The sequence below is a fragment of the Euprymna scolopes genome, chromosome 32 (assembly GCF_053919585.1).
Source record: "Euprymna scolopes isolate OS-2025 chromosome 32, ASM5391958v1, whole genome shotgun sequence".
NCBI lineage: Eukaryota > Metazoa > Mollusca > Cephalopoda > Sepiida > Sepiolidae > Euprymna > Euprymna scolopes.
The window spans coordinates 49,962,804-49,980,303 of NC_136513.1; the positions used below are offsets into that span (position 1 = coordinate 49,962,804).

Consider the following 17,500-nt stretch of genomic DNA (forward strand, 5'->3'; position numbering starts at 1 on the left):
TTGTTAATTTATTTATTTATTTGTTAATTTATTTATTTATTTATTTGTTAATTAATTTATTTATTTGTTTATTAGGTTCTTGTCGTAAAGACTGAATTTGCATATCTGTGCAATCGAAAAAGAAAAACATTAAGAGTTGCTTCCCTTGTGTTTTTCAACCACTTCTTACTCTCGGTGGCCGTGCTTTTTGTGTTCAACGTTCGACGCAGGGGAATTCCCATCGTCATTAGCACGACTACTACTAATATTAATACTAATACTATTAACGCGATAAAATCCACGTCATCATATTTTTTGGACATTCAGAAAATTAAATACCAATATTTAGAAACGAAATTTCTGGAGTAAAATTTCACAATAAAATGACAGTAAGAGTGAAGTGCACTTGCTTCCCAGGGAGAGTCAACAACGATTCTGTTGTTAGCTACTTTGTACCCGATTAAAGTGTTTCCTCCGTTGGATGAAGGGTTGATTCTTCCCATCAACCTCCCTTGTGCCATTTTTACTAAAATATTTCTTCTGAGGAAAAGAGTGCATTCTTTGAATGCCCACGGATTAAGAAATTCTATAATATTTCTTTGTGAGTATCGTGCCGAATAATAAATTCTTGTAAATTATAATTTACAGTTTTTACTTGTGTTCTTACACGCACGCGCACGCGCGTGCGCGCACGCTCGCTCGCTATACAGTGTGGCCCAGAAGTAATGACCTATTTTAAAAGTTATTCAAGTTTTTGTTTTTGCACACAAAGGCCCCCTAACACACACACTCTCTCGATATGTATGCATATATATGTATGCATATATATATATATATATATATATATATATATATATATATATATATATATATATATATATATATATATATATATATATAAAGAGAGAGGCACAGACAGAGAGATTTTGAAATGGCAAATATTAATAAAAATATTTCTAGCTTAGTCCTACGCGGATATAAATTGCTCAATATTCGAGATAGCAACATTTTATGGAAGTAGTTAAATTATGCAAATTATGATTTTAACATTTATTGTTCGTACGCAAGCAATAGAATATGAAATAAATTATTTCCTTATTCTATAACGTTTGAAAAAATTAGTTTTTTCTTCAGAGAATAACACTTAACTAAAGAAATTTTAGATAGACGTTATATACATGGCTTTCAAGTGGTAAATATCACTTGACTGATAACAAAATATAGTCAAAATATAGTTCGGATTTTACTAATGTATGAATAAAAAATAACTGCATATATATATATATATATATATATATATATATATATATATATATATATATATATATATATATGAAAAAATGTTTCATAGATTTGGAAGTATATTCAATTTGATCCTCTAAAACAACTCATCATTAGACAAGGTTAGGATTGCCGTGGGTTCGTCTATTCCCTTATAATTTTAAACGACTAATATTTACCGATACTATAATAAATAAATACAAAAACTATGAAATTTTGGAAAAAAAAGAAAAAGAAGAAAAAAATCAAACAAATATAAATAGCCTCATGAGACAAATGCATTAATGTAAACATACTCCACACACACACACACACACACACACACACACACACACACACCTATATACACTTATATACACATAGTCTTGGAATTCGGAATACAGACTTTTGTCATTTATTTGTAAATGCTCTGCAGTAATAAAGGTTTATGTTTTTAAAAGATATTTCACAATAGTATACGTCAACGAATAAACAAATATATATATATATATATATATATATATATATATATATATATATATATATAAAATAAAAATTTTTTTTTTTTTTTTTTTTTTTTTTTGTATGCAAAATCCGATCCCGCATTTTGCTAATTCCTACCCTTTGATGAGAAGGAAAGTATTTCTTCGAAACTCCGCGGATTAAGGACTATCTACTTATTAAGTGTTTGCTTTTCAGATTAATTATGTTTTTAGCTCTTTTTCAAAGTGTTTTTTAACATGTTTTATTAACTACTTGCTCTTATATATATATATATATATATATATATATATATATATATATATATATATATATATATATATATATATATATATATATTCCAATGGACCGCCTTTCTGTTGGACGCAGGGGAATTCCCATCGTCATCAACACAACTACGACTACTACTACTACTACTATTAACGCGATAAAATCCACGTCATCATATTTTTGGGGGGCATTCAGAAAATTAAACACCAATATTTAGAAACGAAATTTCTGGAGTAAAATTTCACAATAAAATGATAGTAAGAGTGCACTTGCTTCCCAGGGAGAGTCAACAACGATTCCGTTGTTAGCTTCTTTGTACCCGATTAAAGTGTTTCCTCTGTGGGATGAAGGGTTGATTATTCTCCCCATCAACCTGCCTTGTGCCACATCTTTTCTGCACACTAACCAATACACGTGTCTCTTATAAATTTCAAATATCCCCAATTCATTTTTTTACTCCTCATCTTCATTAGATTAACACAATACAAAAATACTCGATAAAATTTGTTTTGCATTTTTTATTTCTTTTCTGCATTTCATAAACTCTTTTCACTAAACTTCCATGCAGATATTAGTTTTCATATGATGCAGTTTCAATTTATGCTAGTATCAGCAAAATCATAGCTTCGATATGACAATTATTTTACTAAAATATTTCTTCTGATGAAAAGAGTGCATTCTTTGAATGTCCACGGATTAAGAAATTCTATAATGTTTCTTTGTGAGTATCGTGCCGAATAATAAATTCTTGTAAATCAAATTATAATTTACAGTCTTTACTTGTGTTCTTACACACACACACACACTCTTTCTCTCTCTCTCTCTCTCTCTCTCTCTCTCTCTCTCTCTCTCTCTCTCTCTCTCTCTCCCTCTCTCTCTGCATATATATATATATATATATATATATATATATATATATATATATATATATATTCAGACATTTTGAAATGGGAAATATTAATACAAATATTTCTAGCTTAATCCTATGCGGATAAAATTGTTCAATATTCGCGATGCAAACTTTATTAAATAACACAATTTTTTTCCATTTGTCACATGAGGCTATTTATATTTATTTGATTTTTTTTTCTTCTTTTTTTTTCGAAATTTTATAGGTTTTATAATTATTCATTTTAGTATTGGTAAATATTAGTCGTTAAAAACTCTAAGGAAATAGACGAAACCTCGCTAAACCTAACCTCGTCTAATGATGAGTTGTTTTTTGGGGGTCAAATTGAATATACTTGCAAATCTATGAAACAAAAAAAAAAGACAGCCTTTACATTATTTCAATCGAATAGAAATCGTATTATTCAGAAAAAAAAATAAGTATATAAATTCCACTAAACTACGCATAAATTTGTATGTTTCGCTTCACGAAGGCATTCGTAAGGCCAACGAGATTTCAATCTCTGCCATCTTTTTTATACTTAAATAATATTAAAGCTTGGATAGTCTCATATTTGTCAAATTAGGAAACATGGTCGGGGAAATCCATATAAAAAAAAAAAAAACGGGAGATAACTTTCAATGAAGATAATTTTCAAGGGAGATAACTCTGTCGTCCCAACACTGTTTACATATTTGTATGTGTACGATTTATTCATAAACTAATTAACTGATTATTATAAATTTTAGCATATAACTGCTAGACGTAGGAGGTCATAATGAAGGCTATATTTAGTTTAATTTAATTTTATGCAAAGAGGGAAGAACGGAGGCGGAAACCCTTTGCGAAAATTAAGATACCTTCGATTTGTGCAAATTTTACTACTTAATTTATGAGCCGTACTGGTTCAAATTCTAAAATTTATTAAATACTAAATCGTAAAAAAATATGTAATTCAAGCAAAATACTTAGTAATAATTGTTTTGTACAATTAAAATAATTTCTAAGGTTAAGGGCAATTTTTTTTTTTTTTTTCATAATTACGTTTGAACTCATGTTTTGGAACTTGACATTATATATATATATATATATATATATATATATATATATATATATATATATATATATATATATATATATATATATATATAATCTATGACGTCATGCCAAAGCTATAACTATTTTGCTAAGATGGCGTTTTAATAAAGTTTCTCGATTGGTAGAACCCCAGGTTGAAGATCTCCAGATTTCGGTTTTTATTTCCGGTTATTAGATCCGCCGTCGTGTTGGTTGAGAATTTCTCGATTATGATTCATGCAATATTTACCATCGATAGTCGGTATCGGGAGTGGAAAAATTTATACCTATTTTCCGATGCCGAAAACGATTCTTTTAATTGCTGTTTGTTTGTTTCTTTGGTTTTGTTTAACAAAAATTCCATTGCTGAATGCTGCTAGTGCTATACTCACGATGGAACGATAAATATTGATTTTAAATTACCAGTAAAACTAAAAATCAATATATATCATCATAAATGTATTTTTTTTACGTTTGGGAAAATATATGCATATGTGTTTTTTGGGGGAGGGGGCGTGTGTGTGTGTGTGTGTGTGTGTGTGTGTGTGTGTGTGTGTGTGTGTGTGTGTGTGTGTGTGTGTGTGTGTGTGCGCGCGTGCACGCGCTTCAAAATTTAGTTGAATTTTTCAGCTTCCAAAATTCACCGTAAAAACATTTTTCATTATAACTTTTTTTTTTTTTTTTACGTGTAAATATTTTTTACTTTTGGAAATTAACTTTAGGCTTTAATCTTTCAAATACAATAAAAAAGTAATCGGAAACCTAAAAAAAAAATTATGCTTCTCTCTCTCTCTCTCTCTCTCTCTCTCTCTCTCTCTCTCTCTCTCTCTCTCTCTCTCTCTCTCTCTCTCTTTAGGTGACTATTAAAAATATTTTCACGTTAGCAATCGCCTGGGCCAGACTAAATAAGAGATGTATATATTAAACAGATATATATATATATATATATATATATATATATATATATATATATATATATATATATATATATATATATATATATATATATATTAATGGATACTTACCGAGGATGGCAATCATGGCTAAGACCGTCGTTAGTTTATGTGTAGCAAACATTTTTAGCACGAACAAAACAAATTTTAAAATGCACGCGCGCTTCTGTCTTTATATAGAGAAATAGGTAGACGATGCTTATGGGCGCTGTCAACGAGTTGTCCAATGAAATTACATTAAATTCGTTTTTTAATTGGCGTGTTTATTCATTGGATAGTTATTGAAGGGGGGAGAGGATAAGTCACGCCCATGCTATTTACTTGCCTTCTCACAAGGTGTTTGTAACATTTTTTTTTTTTTTTTTTTTTTTTCGTATGGGGGAATCCCAGCTAACTCTAAAATTTAAAAAAGCGGTACACAGAATGAGAACAAAATTAAAATTATCTCAGTCGAGAAGTATTTCTTTTCCGCTGACAAATGACAGAAAAAAGGAAGTCAGAACAGATACTAAACTTTGCACTGAGCAAAAAGGCCGAGATATCTTGTTTAGATTTTTATAAATATATTTTTTCATTCGTTTTATATTTCCCTTATTTTATTTTTTTATTTCAATAAATAGTCGATTAATAGTTAAAAATAAATAGATAAATAATAATAATTATTATAATTAGCGAGACCTGCGGAAATTCCACGGGGGACTCATTCATACGTAATATATTGATGTTGGCATTGTATAGATATTCGGCGTGAATGGAGACGCTCTGATATTATTGTACCTATTTACTATGCCTCCCCACGGGACAGAGTTAGACACCAGGGTCGTTTTTTAACGTGGAGAAAAAGGTACAAAAATAAAAATTGTCTCAGTCGTGAAGGATTTCTCCTCCACCGAAAGAGAACAAGAAAATGAAGTGCAGCATCTGAAGAACAGATACTACACTTTGATCTTGACCAAAAGCGCAACTATTTTGTTAAAACTGCAGAAGTATTTATCCAAGCTAGCAGGGACGCCCGGCGTAGCCAGGTCGTAAAATACGCTTAAATATGATATTTTAATTCTTGCAGATTTCGTATATATTATTATAGAGTTAATGTTCTATCGATTTTTATATATTATAATGTTGTGATTTTAAAAATAAAAAATATATTCATATGACTTGGGTTCATCTGCTTGAATCGAAACCGAATCCCAAACTTTTCATATATATATATATATATATATATATATATATATATATATATATATATATATATATATATATATATATATATATATCTTCCTTTAATCTTCTCTCCAAAAAGGAGGGAAAAGGGGAACAGGACATAATATTTTTGTGGGGTTCTATGAACAGCGCTTACTATCTGGGCCCATAAAACCATTAGTGTACTTCCGATATGTTGAAGACACATTCTGTTTATTTAATAACCAAACGGAAGCAAACACCTTTTTCTCCTTACTCAATGGAATGCACCCCGCGTTAAAGTACACCTATGAGGGAGAGTGCAATTCATCCATAGCTTTCCTTGATGTATTGGTAACAAAAAACACCATCTAGTTACCATACATCTATATACCGTAGGCCAACATTTGCAGGATTGTACACTCGTTGGGATTCATTTTGCCCTAAAAAACGTAAGATAAATCTAATTTGGACCCTAACACATCGTGCCCTTATGATTTGTTCCAAGTTAAAATTAGATGAGGAATTGGAAACAATTACGGATACTTTATCCAAAAACGGGTACCCACTTAATGTGATTAGGTCAGTTATTCAAAAGAAATTGGCTGAATTCTCTTGAATTAAAGAGAATATAGTGGCCAAATGTCCAATTTATCTTCGTTTGCCTTGATTGGGTACAGTAAGTGAGAAATTTGCCAAACAAATAAGTTCAGCAGTTCATGGATGTTATTTTGCTGTCAATGTGCGTGTTGTGTTCTCTACAAGAACTTTATTACCATCTTCTCGAAAAGACGTTCTACTCCCCACCACCATAATAGTAACATTATTTACAATTTTGAATGTGGTTGCGGTGCCAAGTACTTGGGTCGAACGACATTAAGATTAGATGGCAGAATCCAACAACATGTACCCAGTAAAATTAGGAATAGAACCTACCGGGCAACGGACGTTGTTACTAACACATACGGGTCTTCAATTACGGATCATTTACTTAAAACCCCGTCTTGTGCAGCAAACTTTAGCACGGACTCTTTTTCTATTCTGAGTTGGATTTTTCTCTTACTTAAGAAGGATTTAATTACATTATGTATTCTTCCAGTGATTCCATATGATCTAATTTTCCTTAGAAGACCATCGTGCCATACCCTGTCAAAAGCTTTAGATATATCGAGGGCTACCACTCTACCCTCTCCTGTTTTGTCCAGTGAACGGTATATACATTCAGAGATTACAGTTTAGATATCTGCTGTGGAACGGGCTTGCCTAAATCCATATTGTTTGTCGGTCAGGAGTTTAGCAGCTGTTAGGTGTTGGACTAGGGCTTGATTAATTAAGGAATCAAATTTTTGGCGAAAAGCGGGAGGAGACTAATGGGGCGATAATTTAATAGGTCAGTTCTTTCACCAGAATTCTTGAAAACTGGTACCACAGAAGCAGTTTTCCAGCAGTCAGGGAAGCAAGATTTGTTAAGGCATTTATTGTAAAGCTTGGAGAGAACTGGAGCAACCTCAGCAGAGAATTTTTTTAATAGCACAGCCGGGATGAGATCGGGTCCACATACTTTTGAGGGGTCTAGGTTTTTATAATACCATGTACTTTAGAAGGGGTGATTTTCAAATCGTCTAGTGTGTCCACAAAGAATATCGGGGAGGGAGTGGTGTGCCAGGTCCAGTGTGGAGGCAAACCGACTGTCTTAGCTGTTGCTATTACTCTCTTACAATTACTTTTAGCTTCTATATACTTCGTCTGTTGGTACTGACTTTTGCGGGTTGAATCTGTAGAACACATGCTGCTTTTGAGCAATGGCAGCTGCACAAGCAGAAGTAAACCATTGGGGAGATGGGCCTTGCTATAGAATTTTCGTGTGGGAACATGTGCTTCGATTGCAGTTTTGAGCCATTCAGTGGTCTCACTTGCACACTGTTTCACTGGAAGAGTAAAGATATTTTGCCATGGGGCATCTCTAATGAGTTCCCTGATGGCTTCCCAGTCAGCCTTTTTGTAATACCTCGTTGTTTTGAGCAGTGGGTCTTCAGTTTTAGAGCAAGAATTTAGGGTGATTTCTACAATTATCACAGTGTCATCAGCATTCCCAAGTGGGCTGTGGGCATTTGTTGTACAATCATCGGGAACTATTGTCAGAAATAGATCTAGAAGTGAGGCATGTTTATCTTGCTGGTCTGGGAAACGTGTCGGAAATGTAACCGTCTGAGATAGGGAATGAGATATAGATAAGCTATGTGTTGACTGTTGTGCTACCAGTTGCGTCTGTGTAATTAGAGAATCGAAGCCAGTTACTGTGGTGGACATTGAAGTCACCAAATACATGTACTTGTGTGCTAGTATTGAGAGAGAGAGTGCTATATCTATGCTATCAGAGACTTTGTTTATTAGGGTACAGTCCTAGGTTGAGGGAGAGCGGTAGAGAAAATACAAGTAGCTAATATTTTGTTGCATGTTTAGCCTGAAGCACATAAAGGCCTGGTCGTCTGATTCTAGTTTTGTTTCTCTAGTCAGGGGAAGGGTGTTAAAAATATGTCTGTCCGAGTCCTTACGGCAGAGTGGGAGATAACCAGGCATGTTAAAGTGGTTAGAGGGAATGGAGGAGTGAAGGTTAGTTTCACTTAATGCTAAGATATGCGGGGTGTTTACAAGGAGAAATGATTCAACATCATCTAAGTTAGTTCTAAGCCCGCAGATATTTGTGAATGCAAGCCTCAAGGGAGGAGGCAGGTGGTTTTAAAATTGTGTAAAGCTATCCTAATGGCTATCGTACTTGACTCACTGTCTTTAGGTTTTGGTTTTGATCTCAGCTTGAGTATTTTTTTTTTTTTTACTTACAAGGAGTGAGCTGTTTACAAAACAAAAACATAATACTTGCACGCACATGTCTCAGCTTTTTTCGTTTGTTTATTAATTTTTTTTTTCAAGGAATTTAATGTTACGTTTAATACCTACAGTGCTTCTGTTTATAATAAATAAGAATTCGGCATTAATTAAAATATAATATTTATTCATATTTTATGACCTGGCAACGCCAGGCGGCCTGCTAGTATATCTATAAAAATGAAAATGTGAGTGTATGAGGACACTTCTCAACCTATATACTCAATGAATTTTGGATCTACAGACTTCGACCTCAATAATAATAATAATAATAATAATGATAATAATAATAATAATAATAATAATAATAATAATAATAATAATAATAATAATAATAATAATAATAATAATAATAATAATAATCGACTCGAGGTCAAATCATTGTGCATATTTAAAGCAATCACACACACACACACACACACATACACACACACACACATATATATATATATATATATATATATATATATATATATATATATATATATATATATACATATATATATATACAGTGATGATCATATTTATTGGCACGGTAAAATAAAAGTTAAATTTTGTCTAATAAATTCTAAAAAAGGGATTAAATTAAAGAAAATAACAAAGTATATTATGTATTTTTAACTGGCCTTTCCGATGCAGCAATCGGATTTTAGAAAAAATAAATAACAAAGGAACAACAAACATAATTGCAAAAAACCCTTGTTCAAAATTATTGGCACGGCTTTGTTTTTCTTTTAGTATCAGTATAATATCAATCAATTTCCGGTTTACGTGCTTTCTGAACTTTTTTATAGCCATATTATGCTTGTTTAACGCTAATTCAGTGAATAATTTTTTTCAGATAATTTTTAGATAGCGATTTATTTAAACTATTATAAGTGACTAAATTATAATTTTCAATCGCCATGGTTAAAACTAAGGAACACAGCGAAGACGTCAGGAAGCTTGTTGTAGCATGCCATACCAATGGGGAGGGCTATGATAAGATTTCAAAGAAGCTAAACCTTCCCAAATCCACTGTTAGAGCCATAATAAACAAGTTCAAATCGCAAGGCCACGTTATGAGTTTAGAGGGTAGAGGGAGAAAAAGGATTCTTTCCCCAAGAGATGAACGGAAAATTGTTCGACAAGTAAAACAAAACCCAAGGATCTCTGTTGGGGAGATTGTTGATGAACAGAGCACCTCTGGAGTGAATGTATCTCGACATACAGTTGGTAGAGTTTTGAAGAGAGCTGGTTTAAAAGCATGTCGTCCGAGAAAGACTCCCTTATTGAAGCCTATGCACCTGAAAGCAAGGCTAGCCTTTGCAAAACGTCATATTGATAAAGATGTTGCATTCTGGAAACGTGTTCTATGGACTGACGAAACAAAAATAGAGTTATTTGGCCATAATAAAGTGTCTTATATTTACAGAAAATCTGGCGAAGCTTTCCTGCCTAAGAACACCATACCCACAGTGAAGCACGGTGGAGGCAGTTTGATGTTTTGGGGATCCTTTGCTGCCTCTGGACCAGGGCGACTTGTTAAGGTCACAGGTAGCATAAAAAAGGAAGATTATGTTAAAATATTGGATGAAAACCTGAAAGACTCTGCTAAAGAGCTCTCACTTGGTCGTCGTTGGTGGTTCATGCAAGATAATGACCCAAAGCATTCGACTAAACTGACTAAGAAATGGCTTGAGGACAATCATATTAATGTTTTGGAGTGGCCATCACAAAGCCCAGACCTTAATCCAATTGAAAATTTATGGAGAACATTAAAATTGAGGGTAATGCAAAGGAAGCCTAAGAATCTTATTCAATTGGAGGATTATTGTCAGGAAGAGTGGTCTAAAATTACTACTGAAGAGTGCAACAACTTGGTTGTAAACTATGAAAAGCGACTGAGGAAGGTAATCAAGGCCAAAGGCTATACAATTGATTATTAAATAAATCGTGCCAATAATTTTGAACAAGGGTTTTTTTGCAATTATGTTTGTTGTTCCTTTGTTATTTATTTTTTCTAAAATCCGATTGCTGCATCGGAAAGGCCAGTTAAAAATACATAATATACTTTGTTATTTTCTTTAATTTAATCCCTTTTTTAGAATTTATTAGACAAAATTTAACTTTTATTTTACCGTGCCAATAAATATGATCATCACTGTATATATATTAAATTGTGAGTCAATGAATTTTAAAATAAAAACATTATTGAAATGAAGTGGTTGACTTTCATATCAGATTGTTATTATTCTAAGCAAGACAAAGAATACTTTAGAAAATTAATCTCCTTACGTATAGGGTTTCGATGTCTACCATCTCATCAGAGGAGAGAAAACATTAACAAATACTTATAAAGGTATGTACCCTATTTGCTAAAGTCAGTGAGATATGGAAAGTCAAAGTCAAAATAATTAATTAATTAGAAAAAAATATTCTGAAGTATATACATATATATATATATATATATGTGTGTGTGTGTGTGTGTGTGTGTGTGTGTGTGTGTGTGATGGAACATAATTTTTTGTTAAATCCCTTGAAACAACTTTGAGAAAGCGAGGACGAAACCGGTCAGCTGACTCCCCCCTTTTTTTCTCTCTCTTTTCTTGTTCGCCCCTTTTTCTTTATTTTTTCTTTTTTTTTTTTACACAGTGATCACCACTTATCAAGGCCCGGAAGCCACTCAGGGATAAGGGTTATTGCAAGTACATTACGTTAGTGTGGAGATTTGATGAAGTGTTTACTTAAGGGGGCGGTTCATTAGGACTTTGTTAACATTGGACTTGAAGACATCCAAGTTGTAGTCCGGTGGGAAGCAGGCAGACGGAACAGAGTTCCACAGGCGTGCAGTTCTAAGAAAGAAGCTTTGTTCATGGAATCCGCGTTTTGATTTAGGCACAGATATAGAGTGGGGGGAATTTTTCACAGTGGATTCAGCTAGACGGGTGTTTTTCGTGAAAGATTGGCGAGGGGGGGGGACCAGAGATTGGAGTTCAGACGAGCACCTGCCATGGAAATAACGATAAAACAAGGATAGGCTCGCAACGTCTCTTCTGTGGGAGAGAGGTTGCAGGGTAGAGAAAAGGGCATCCCCCACTAAGCCACGAAGTCTATTTTAAAAACGCTTTTAATCATGAATTAATATAAGTCTTCCTTTCATAATTCCTATAAATAAATATATATATATATATATATATATATATATATATATATATATATATATATATGTACAGGAGTTACCACTTATCAAGGCCTGGAGGTCACTTGAGGATAAGAGTTAATGAGTGTATGGTAGTCAATGGGACAATATCATAATAATCGTTAGTAGTGTAAATTTGGTAAATTGGATTACTTAAGGGGAACAGCACATCAAGAACTTGTTTACATGTGACTTGAAGCCGACCATATTGTAGTCAGCTGGAAACGAAGCAAACGAAAGAGAGATTTTTTTTTTCTGCCATTTATTTTTTTTTTTAATAGATTTAATTCTTAAGCATCAAAATTTCGTCAGCAATCTTCACATTTAAAAGAAAAGAAAATAAAAAACACCGGTTGAACCAGTTGTTGCGAATTTGTATACCGTTTGCTTATTTATTTATTTATTTTTACTCCATGAATCAGTGTAGAGACTTTTTTTTTTACGTGAATAGCAGTGGGGATTTTTTTTTCGTCTTTTTTTCTTTCTTTTTTTTTTTGGGGGGGGGGGGCTGCCAAATGAATAGCCGATCCTTAAAATGTAAAAACATTGGTATTATTTTACTTCTCACATTCGTATAGAAATTTTTTTTTTTTTTTTTTTTGTAGATTTCGGTGTGCTTTTAAAGAATATGCTAACCGTTTCCATCGCAAATTTACCGTTTGCATGGTATTAACCCCTGAACCCTGAGACTATATTCCGCCGTTTCACAGCCTTTGGTTATGCTACGCACGAGCGCGGTACTATAAACAAGGGTCGTGAAATGTGCACTCGCGTACCAAACTGCCTGCTCACATAGCGTAGTAATCTTTAGCGAACAGTGTAAAATTAGATGAAAAACAAGTAGTTTTCCAGATATTTAGCCATGTAATTCTATATGTTATCAATGGTGGCCATTTTTGTACGCACAAGCGCGCATAATTTTGGCAAAATATACGTGTACAGAAATGAACATCACTGATAACATATAGAATTAGATGGCTTAATATCTGGAAAACTACTTGTTTGCGGCAAAAATATGCGCACACTTGTTTGTATAGAAATGGTCACCACTGATAACATAAGTAATTACATTACTTGATATCCGGAAAACTATTTGTTTGCAACAAAAATATGCTCACTTACGCATTCAGAAATGGTCATCACTGATAACATAAGAAATTACAGGTATCATCTGTATACATATTTTTCTTTATTTTTCAATTTCCTCGTGACTTTATTGCAAGATGAAAGCAGAAAACAAAAACAAGCAAAAACATTTTAGCCTATAAAGAAATAAAAACACCCTCTTCACTGTGTGGCCAGAAAGTGGGTGCTCATTTTAAGTTAAATTTACATGGAAAAGTGATCACCCACTTTTTAATATGTAATTTTTTCATATCATAAAAACTGTTTCTCTGTGACGGAAACGGTTATCATATTCGTTTTTAGCACACCGAAATCTACAAACAAAATATATTTTTCGATACGAACATGAGACGGGCCTTAAAGTTAAATTTTATCAAAATATTACCAAAAGTATGCAAAGTCATTCAGCATTTAAAAAAAAAAGTCTTTCAAACCTCAATTGACCCGCCCTTTTTTTTCTCTCCTCTCTTCTTCGGCCCTTTTCTTTATTTTAAAATGCTTTTAATCATGAATTATAAAAGTTCAGTTCTATAATAAGGCCCACTCTCCCCAATGGTTTACTTCTACTTTTGCAGCTGCCATTACTCAAAGGCAGCATGCATACCACAGATTTAACCGCCATAACTCCAGATCAAATAGACAGAAGTTTATAGAAGCCAGAAGTAATTGTAAGAAAGAAATAGCAACAGCTAAGAGAGAATTTACTGAAACCACCAGAAAACGCATCCAAGCACAGAAATTAGGAAGCCGTGATTTTTGGAAAATCTACAACAGTGTAGTAAATAATGGGCAATCAACAATTCCCCACAATCAAACAATCATGAGGTTGTTTGCACGGCAACCGAGAAGATTAACATGCTTGCCAGTCGGTTTGCTTCAAACTCCACACTGGACCCTGCAAACAACCCCATCCCTGACTTTCCTTTGCGGACAGACGCCACGCTAGATGATCTGAAAATCACCCCTTTTCAGGTGCATATCATAAAAAACTTTGACACTTCAAAAGCATGTGGACCCGATCTCATCTCGGCTGTGCTATTAATAAAATGTTCCACAGACGTAGCTCCAGTTCTCTCCAAACAAATGCCTTAATGTATCTTGCTTTCCTGACTGCTGGAAAACTTCTGTGGTACCAGTTTTCAAGAATTCTGATGAAAGAACTGACCCATTAAATTATCGCCCCATTAGCGTCCTCCCACATTTTGCAAAAATATTTGAGTCCATAATAAACCAAACTCTAGTCCATCACCTTACTGATGCTAAACTTCTGACTGACTAACAATATGGATTTAAGCAAGCTCGTTCCACAGCAGATATCTTAACTGTAATCTCTGAATGTATATACCATACACTGGACAAAGCGGGACAGGTAGAGCGGTAGCCCTAGATATAACTAAGGCTTCTGACAGGGTATGACACGATAATCTCATCAGGAAAATCGGATCATACAGTATCATTGGAAGAATACTTAACATAATTAAATCCTTCTTAAGTAAGAGAAAAATCCAGGTTATCCTCGACGGTCATACACCTAAACAATATGATATAAATGCAGGAGTACCTCAGAAGGTCTATCCTTTGACCTTTATTATTCCTAATATTCATAAATGACCTCCCTGATAAAAGTCTCTCTGAAATGGGTATATATGCTGATAAAACCACGCTTTATAACAAGCACGAGGGGAAAACAAATGAACACATATCTAAGGAAATGACAGAAACACTAGAGGATGACCTCCAATCTGTAGTGAAATTGGGACAAAAATGGATGGTCACATTCAATGCTGCTAAGACTAAGCTTGTTTCCTTCAATAATTACAAGAAACATTTTCTACCACCAATAGCAATAGCCAAAGACACATTAGATGAAAGTACTTCCTTTAAACTCCTCGGCTTAACGTTCACAGGGAACATGAGTTTTAACAGTTACATTGAGAGCATTGCCAGGATCACTGCGAAGAAGGTAGGCTCTCTCTACTGTGCTAGAAAGCTACTAACACCCGAAAGTATCCTGTACCTCTATAAGGCCACCATTCGCCCATGTATGGAGTATTGTTGTCACATTTGGTCTGGTGCATCTGCTACTAGTCTCTTGCTCCTAGACAGGGTTCAAAAAAGTGTCGCCAACCTAATAGGTCCTGAACTGTCATCTAAGCTTCAGCCTCTGTCCCATCGACGAAATGTTACCTCCCTCTGCCTATTTTACAAGTATTTTAATGGTGGATGCTCTGACGAACTACAAGCACTTGTACCCCCTCAATGTAAATATCCCCAACAAAACCGAGAAGCAGCAAAATCCCACCCCTACACAGATTCCCAGATTCCAGAAAGCCTTCTACTCCAATAGTTTCTTCCCCACAACTTTTAGACTTCAGAATTCCGTTCCGGGTTTTTACTTCCCCAACTGTACTGACATGCAGAAGTTAAAGTGCAATGTAAACAGACATCTTGCTGCTCAACTCCCTATATAGTATTCATATAACATGTCCTGATGGTAGGCCCCTAAATCAAAGTGGCACTGTAATTAAGAAAAGATTCATATATATATATATATATAAGTATAATTATTATTTTATTATAATTATCAAGCAAAGACATCAAGTATTTCTGGGCGGGACCAAGTGAAGGTTGCCAACATTCTCAGTGAAAGTGATTTTTGTGGAATGAACTGGGTTCAAACTTGGGGCACCCAGGTAATCAGACCGTATCGTTAACTATGGACCCCCCCCATCACCTCTCATTGTGTGCTATAAAGTATTTAGTATAAGTCCTAGTACTGAGATGTATTATGAAAAAGGAGGATAGTTTGAATATGTAAACACATATGAAACATGAAATAAAAACTTTATTGGATTCGAATATAAATATCTCGTATCAGAAAACGTGTCTATCACGAGTGTGCAAGCATGACAAAGGACACACAATGTTTTAAAGAATAAAGAAGTACACACTATTATTTTTAAGTGAAACTGGCATTGGACAGACTATTTTTTTTTTTTTTACATGGGGTTCACCACTTATCAAGGCCTGAAGGCCACTCAGGGATAAGGGTTATTGCGTGTACAGTAATCAATGAGATAGTATTGTAGTAATCATTAGTATTGGGGGTTTTGATAGTGTCTTACTTAAGAGGGAGGTTTATCAGGAGTTTGTTTATGTTGGACTTGAAAACGTCCAAGTTGTAGTCAGGTGGGAAACAGGCAAGCGGCAGAGAGTTCCACTGGCGTGCAGTTCTAAGAAAGAAGCTTTGCTCATGGAATCTACGTTTGGATTTAGGCACAGATAGAGAGTGGGGAAAATTATTGACAGTAGTTTCAGCCAGACAGGTGTTTCTCGTGAAAGATTGGCGAGGGGGGGGACGAGGGATTGGAGCTCAGACGAGCACCTGCCATGGAAATAACGATAAAACAAAGACAGGATCGCAACGTCTCTTCTGTAGGAGAGAGGTTGCAGGGAAGAGAAAAGGGCATCCCCCCACTAAACCACAAAGTCTATTTTGTACTCTGTCAAGGCAGGATAGGCTTTTTTTAACAGCTCCTGCCCAGATGTGGCAGCAGTACTCCATCCTTGGACGTACTTGGCTTTTATACAGATAGAGAATTGCATCAGTAGTGAGATATCTTCTTGAGCGGTAGAAGGATCCCACCATTTTCCCTAGATGAGTTCGTAATTAAAGGATACGCTCACTTAACTTCCAAATCCGACCCCCAAGATCGCCAATGGGCATGAAATATGTGCTTAGATTAAAAATAGCTTTCCATGTAGTAGGGACATCTCCAGAGAAGATCCTAACTTACCCTATATGTGCTTCCGGGTTGCACTTGCTTACACTACTGCGTTTATATTTACTCTCTATCGCCCCCACCACAACGGAGTTACTATCTTTAAAGGCATATCTGAGAAAATTGACCACGTCCAATCTGCTTATCCTTCAGCTAACATTCACGTATGTGGAGACTTCAATGTTCACAATGTGGAATGGTTAACCCACTCAAACAAGACCGATGATGAGGGAAGGTTCTGTCATGCTTTCTCCATTGCTTATGACCTCATTCAGATTGTTTACGAACCCACCCGTGTGCCCGGCACTGACGGCCAGTAATTCCCTCCACTCTTTATCTGTGCCTAGACCTAAACATAGATTCCATGAAAAAAGCTTCTTTCTTAGAACTGCACGCCCGTGGAACTGTCTTCCGT

At 34.5% G+C, this 17,500-nt stretch overlaps 1 protein-coding gene and 1 long non-coding RNA gene across 2 annotated transcripts in view; one reads left to right on the forward strand and one right to left on the reverse strand.

The window, feature by feature from the left end:
- The window catches only part of LOC145256345 (uncharacterized), a 70,586-nt gene extending 65,494 nt beyond the window's left edge, over positions 1-5,092 (reverse strand). The window contains exon 1 of the mRNA XM_080115131.1: positions 5,002-5,092. Within this exon, the coding sequence (XP_079971257.1) occupies positions 5,002-5,053 (52 nt within the window). The 5' untranslated portion in view covers positions 5,054-5,092. The remainder of the gene's footprint in view (positions 1-5,001) is intronic.
- LOC145256346 (uncharacterized) overlaps positions 1-17,500 on the forward strand; it is a 259,093-nt gene that overhangs the window by 77,994 nt on the left and 163,599 nt on the right. The window lies entirely within an intron of this gene.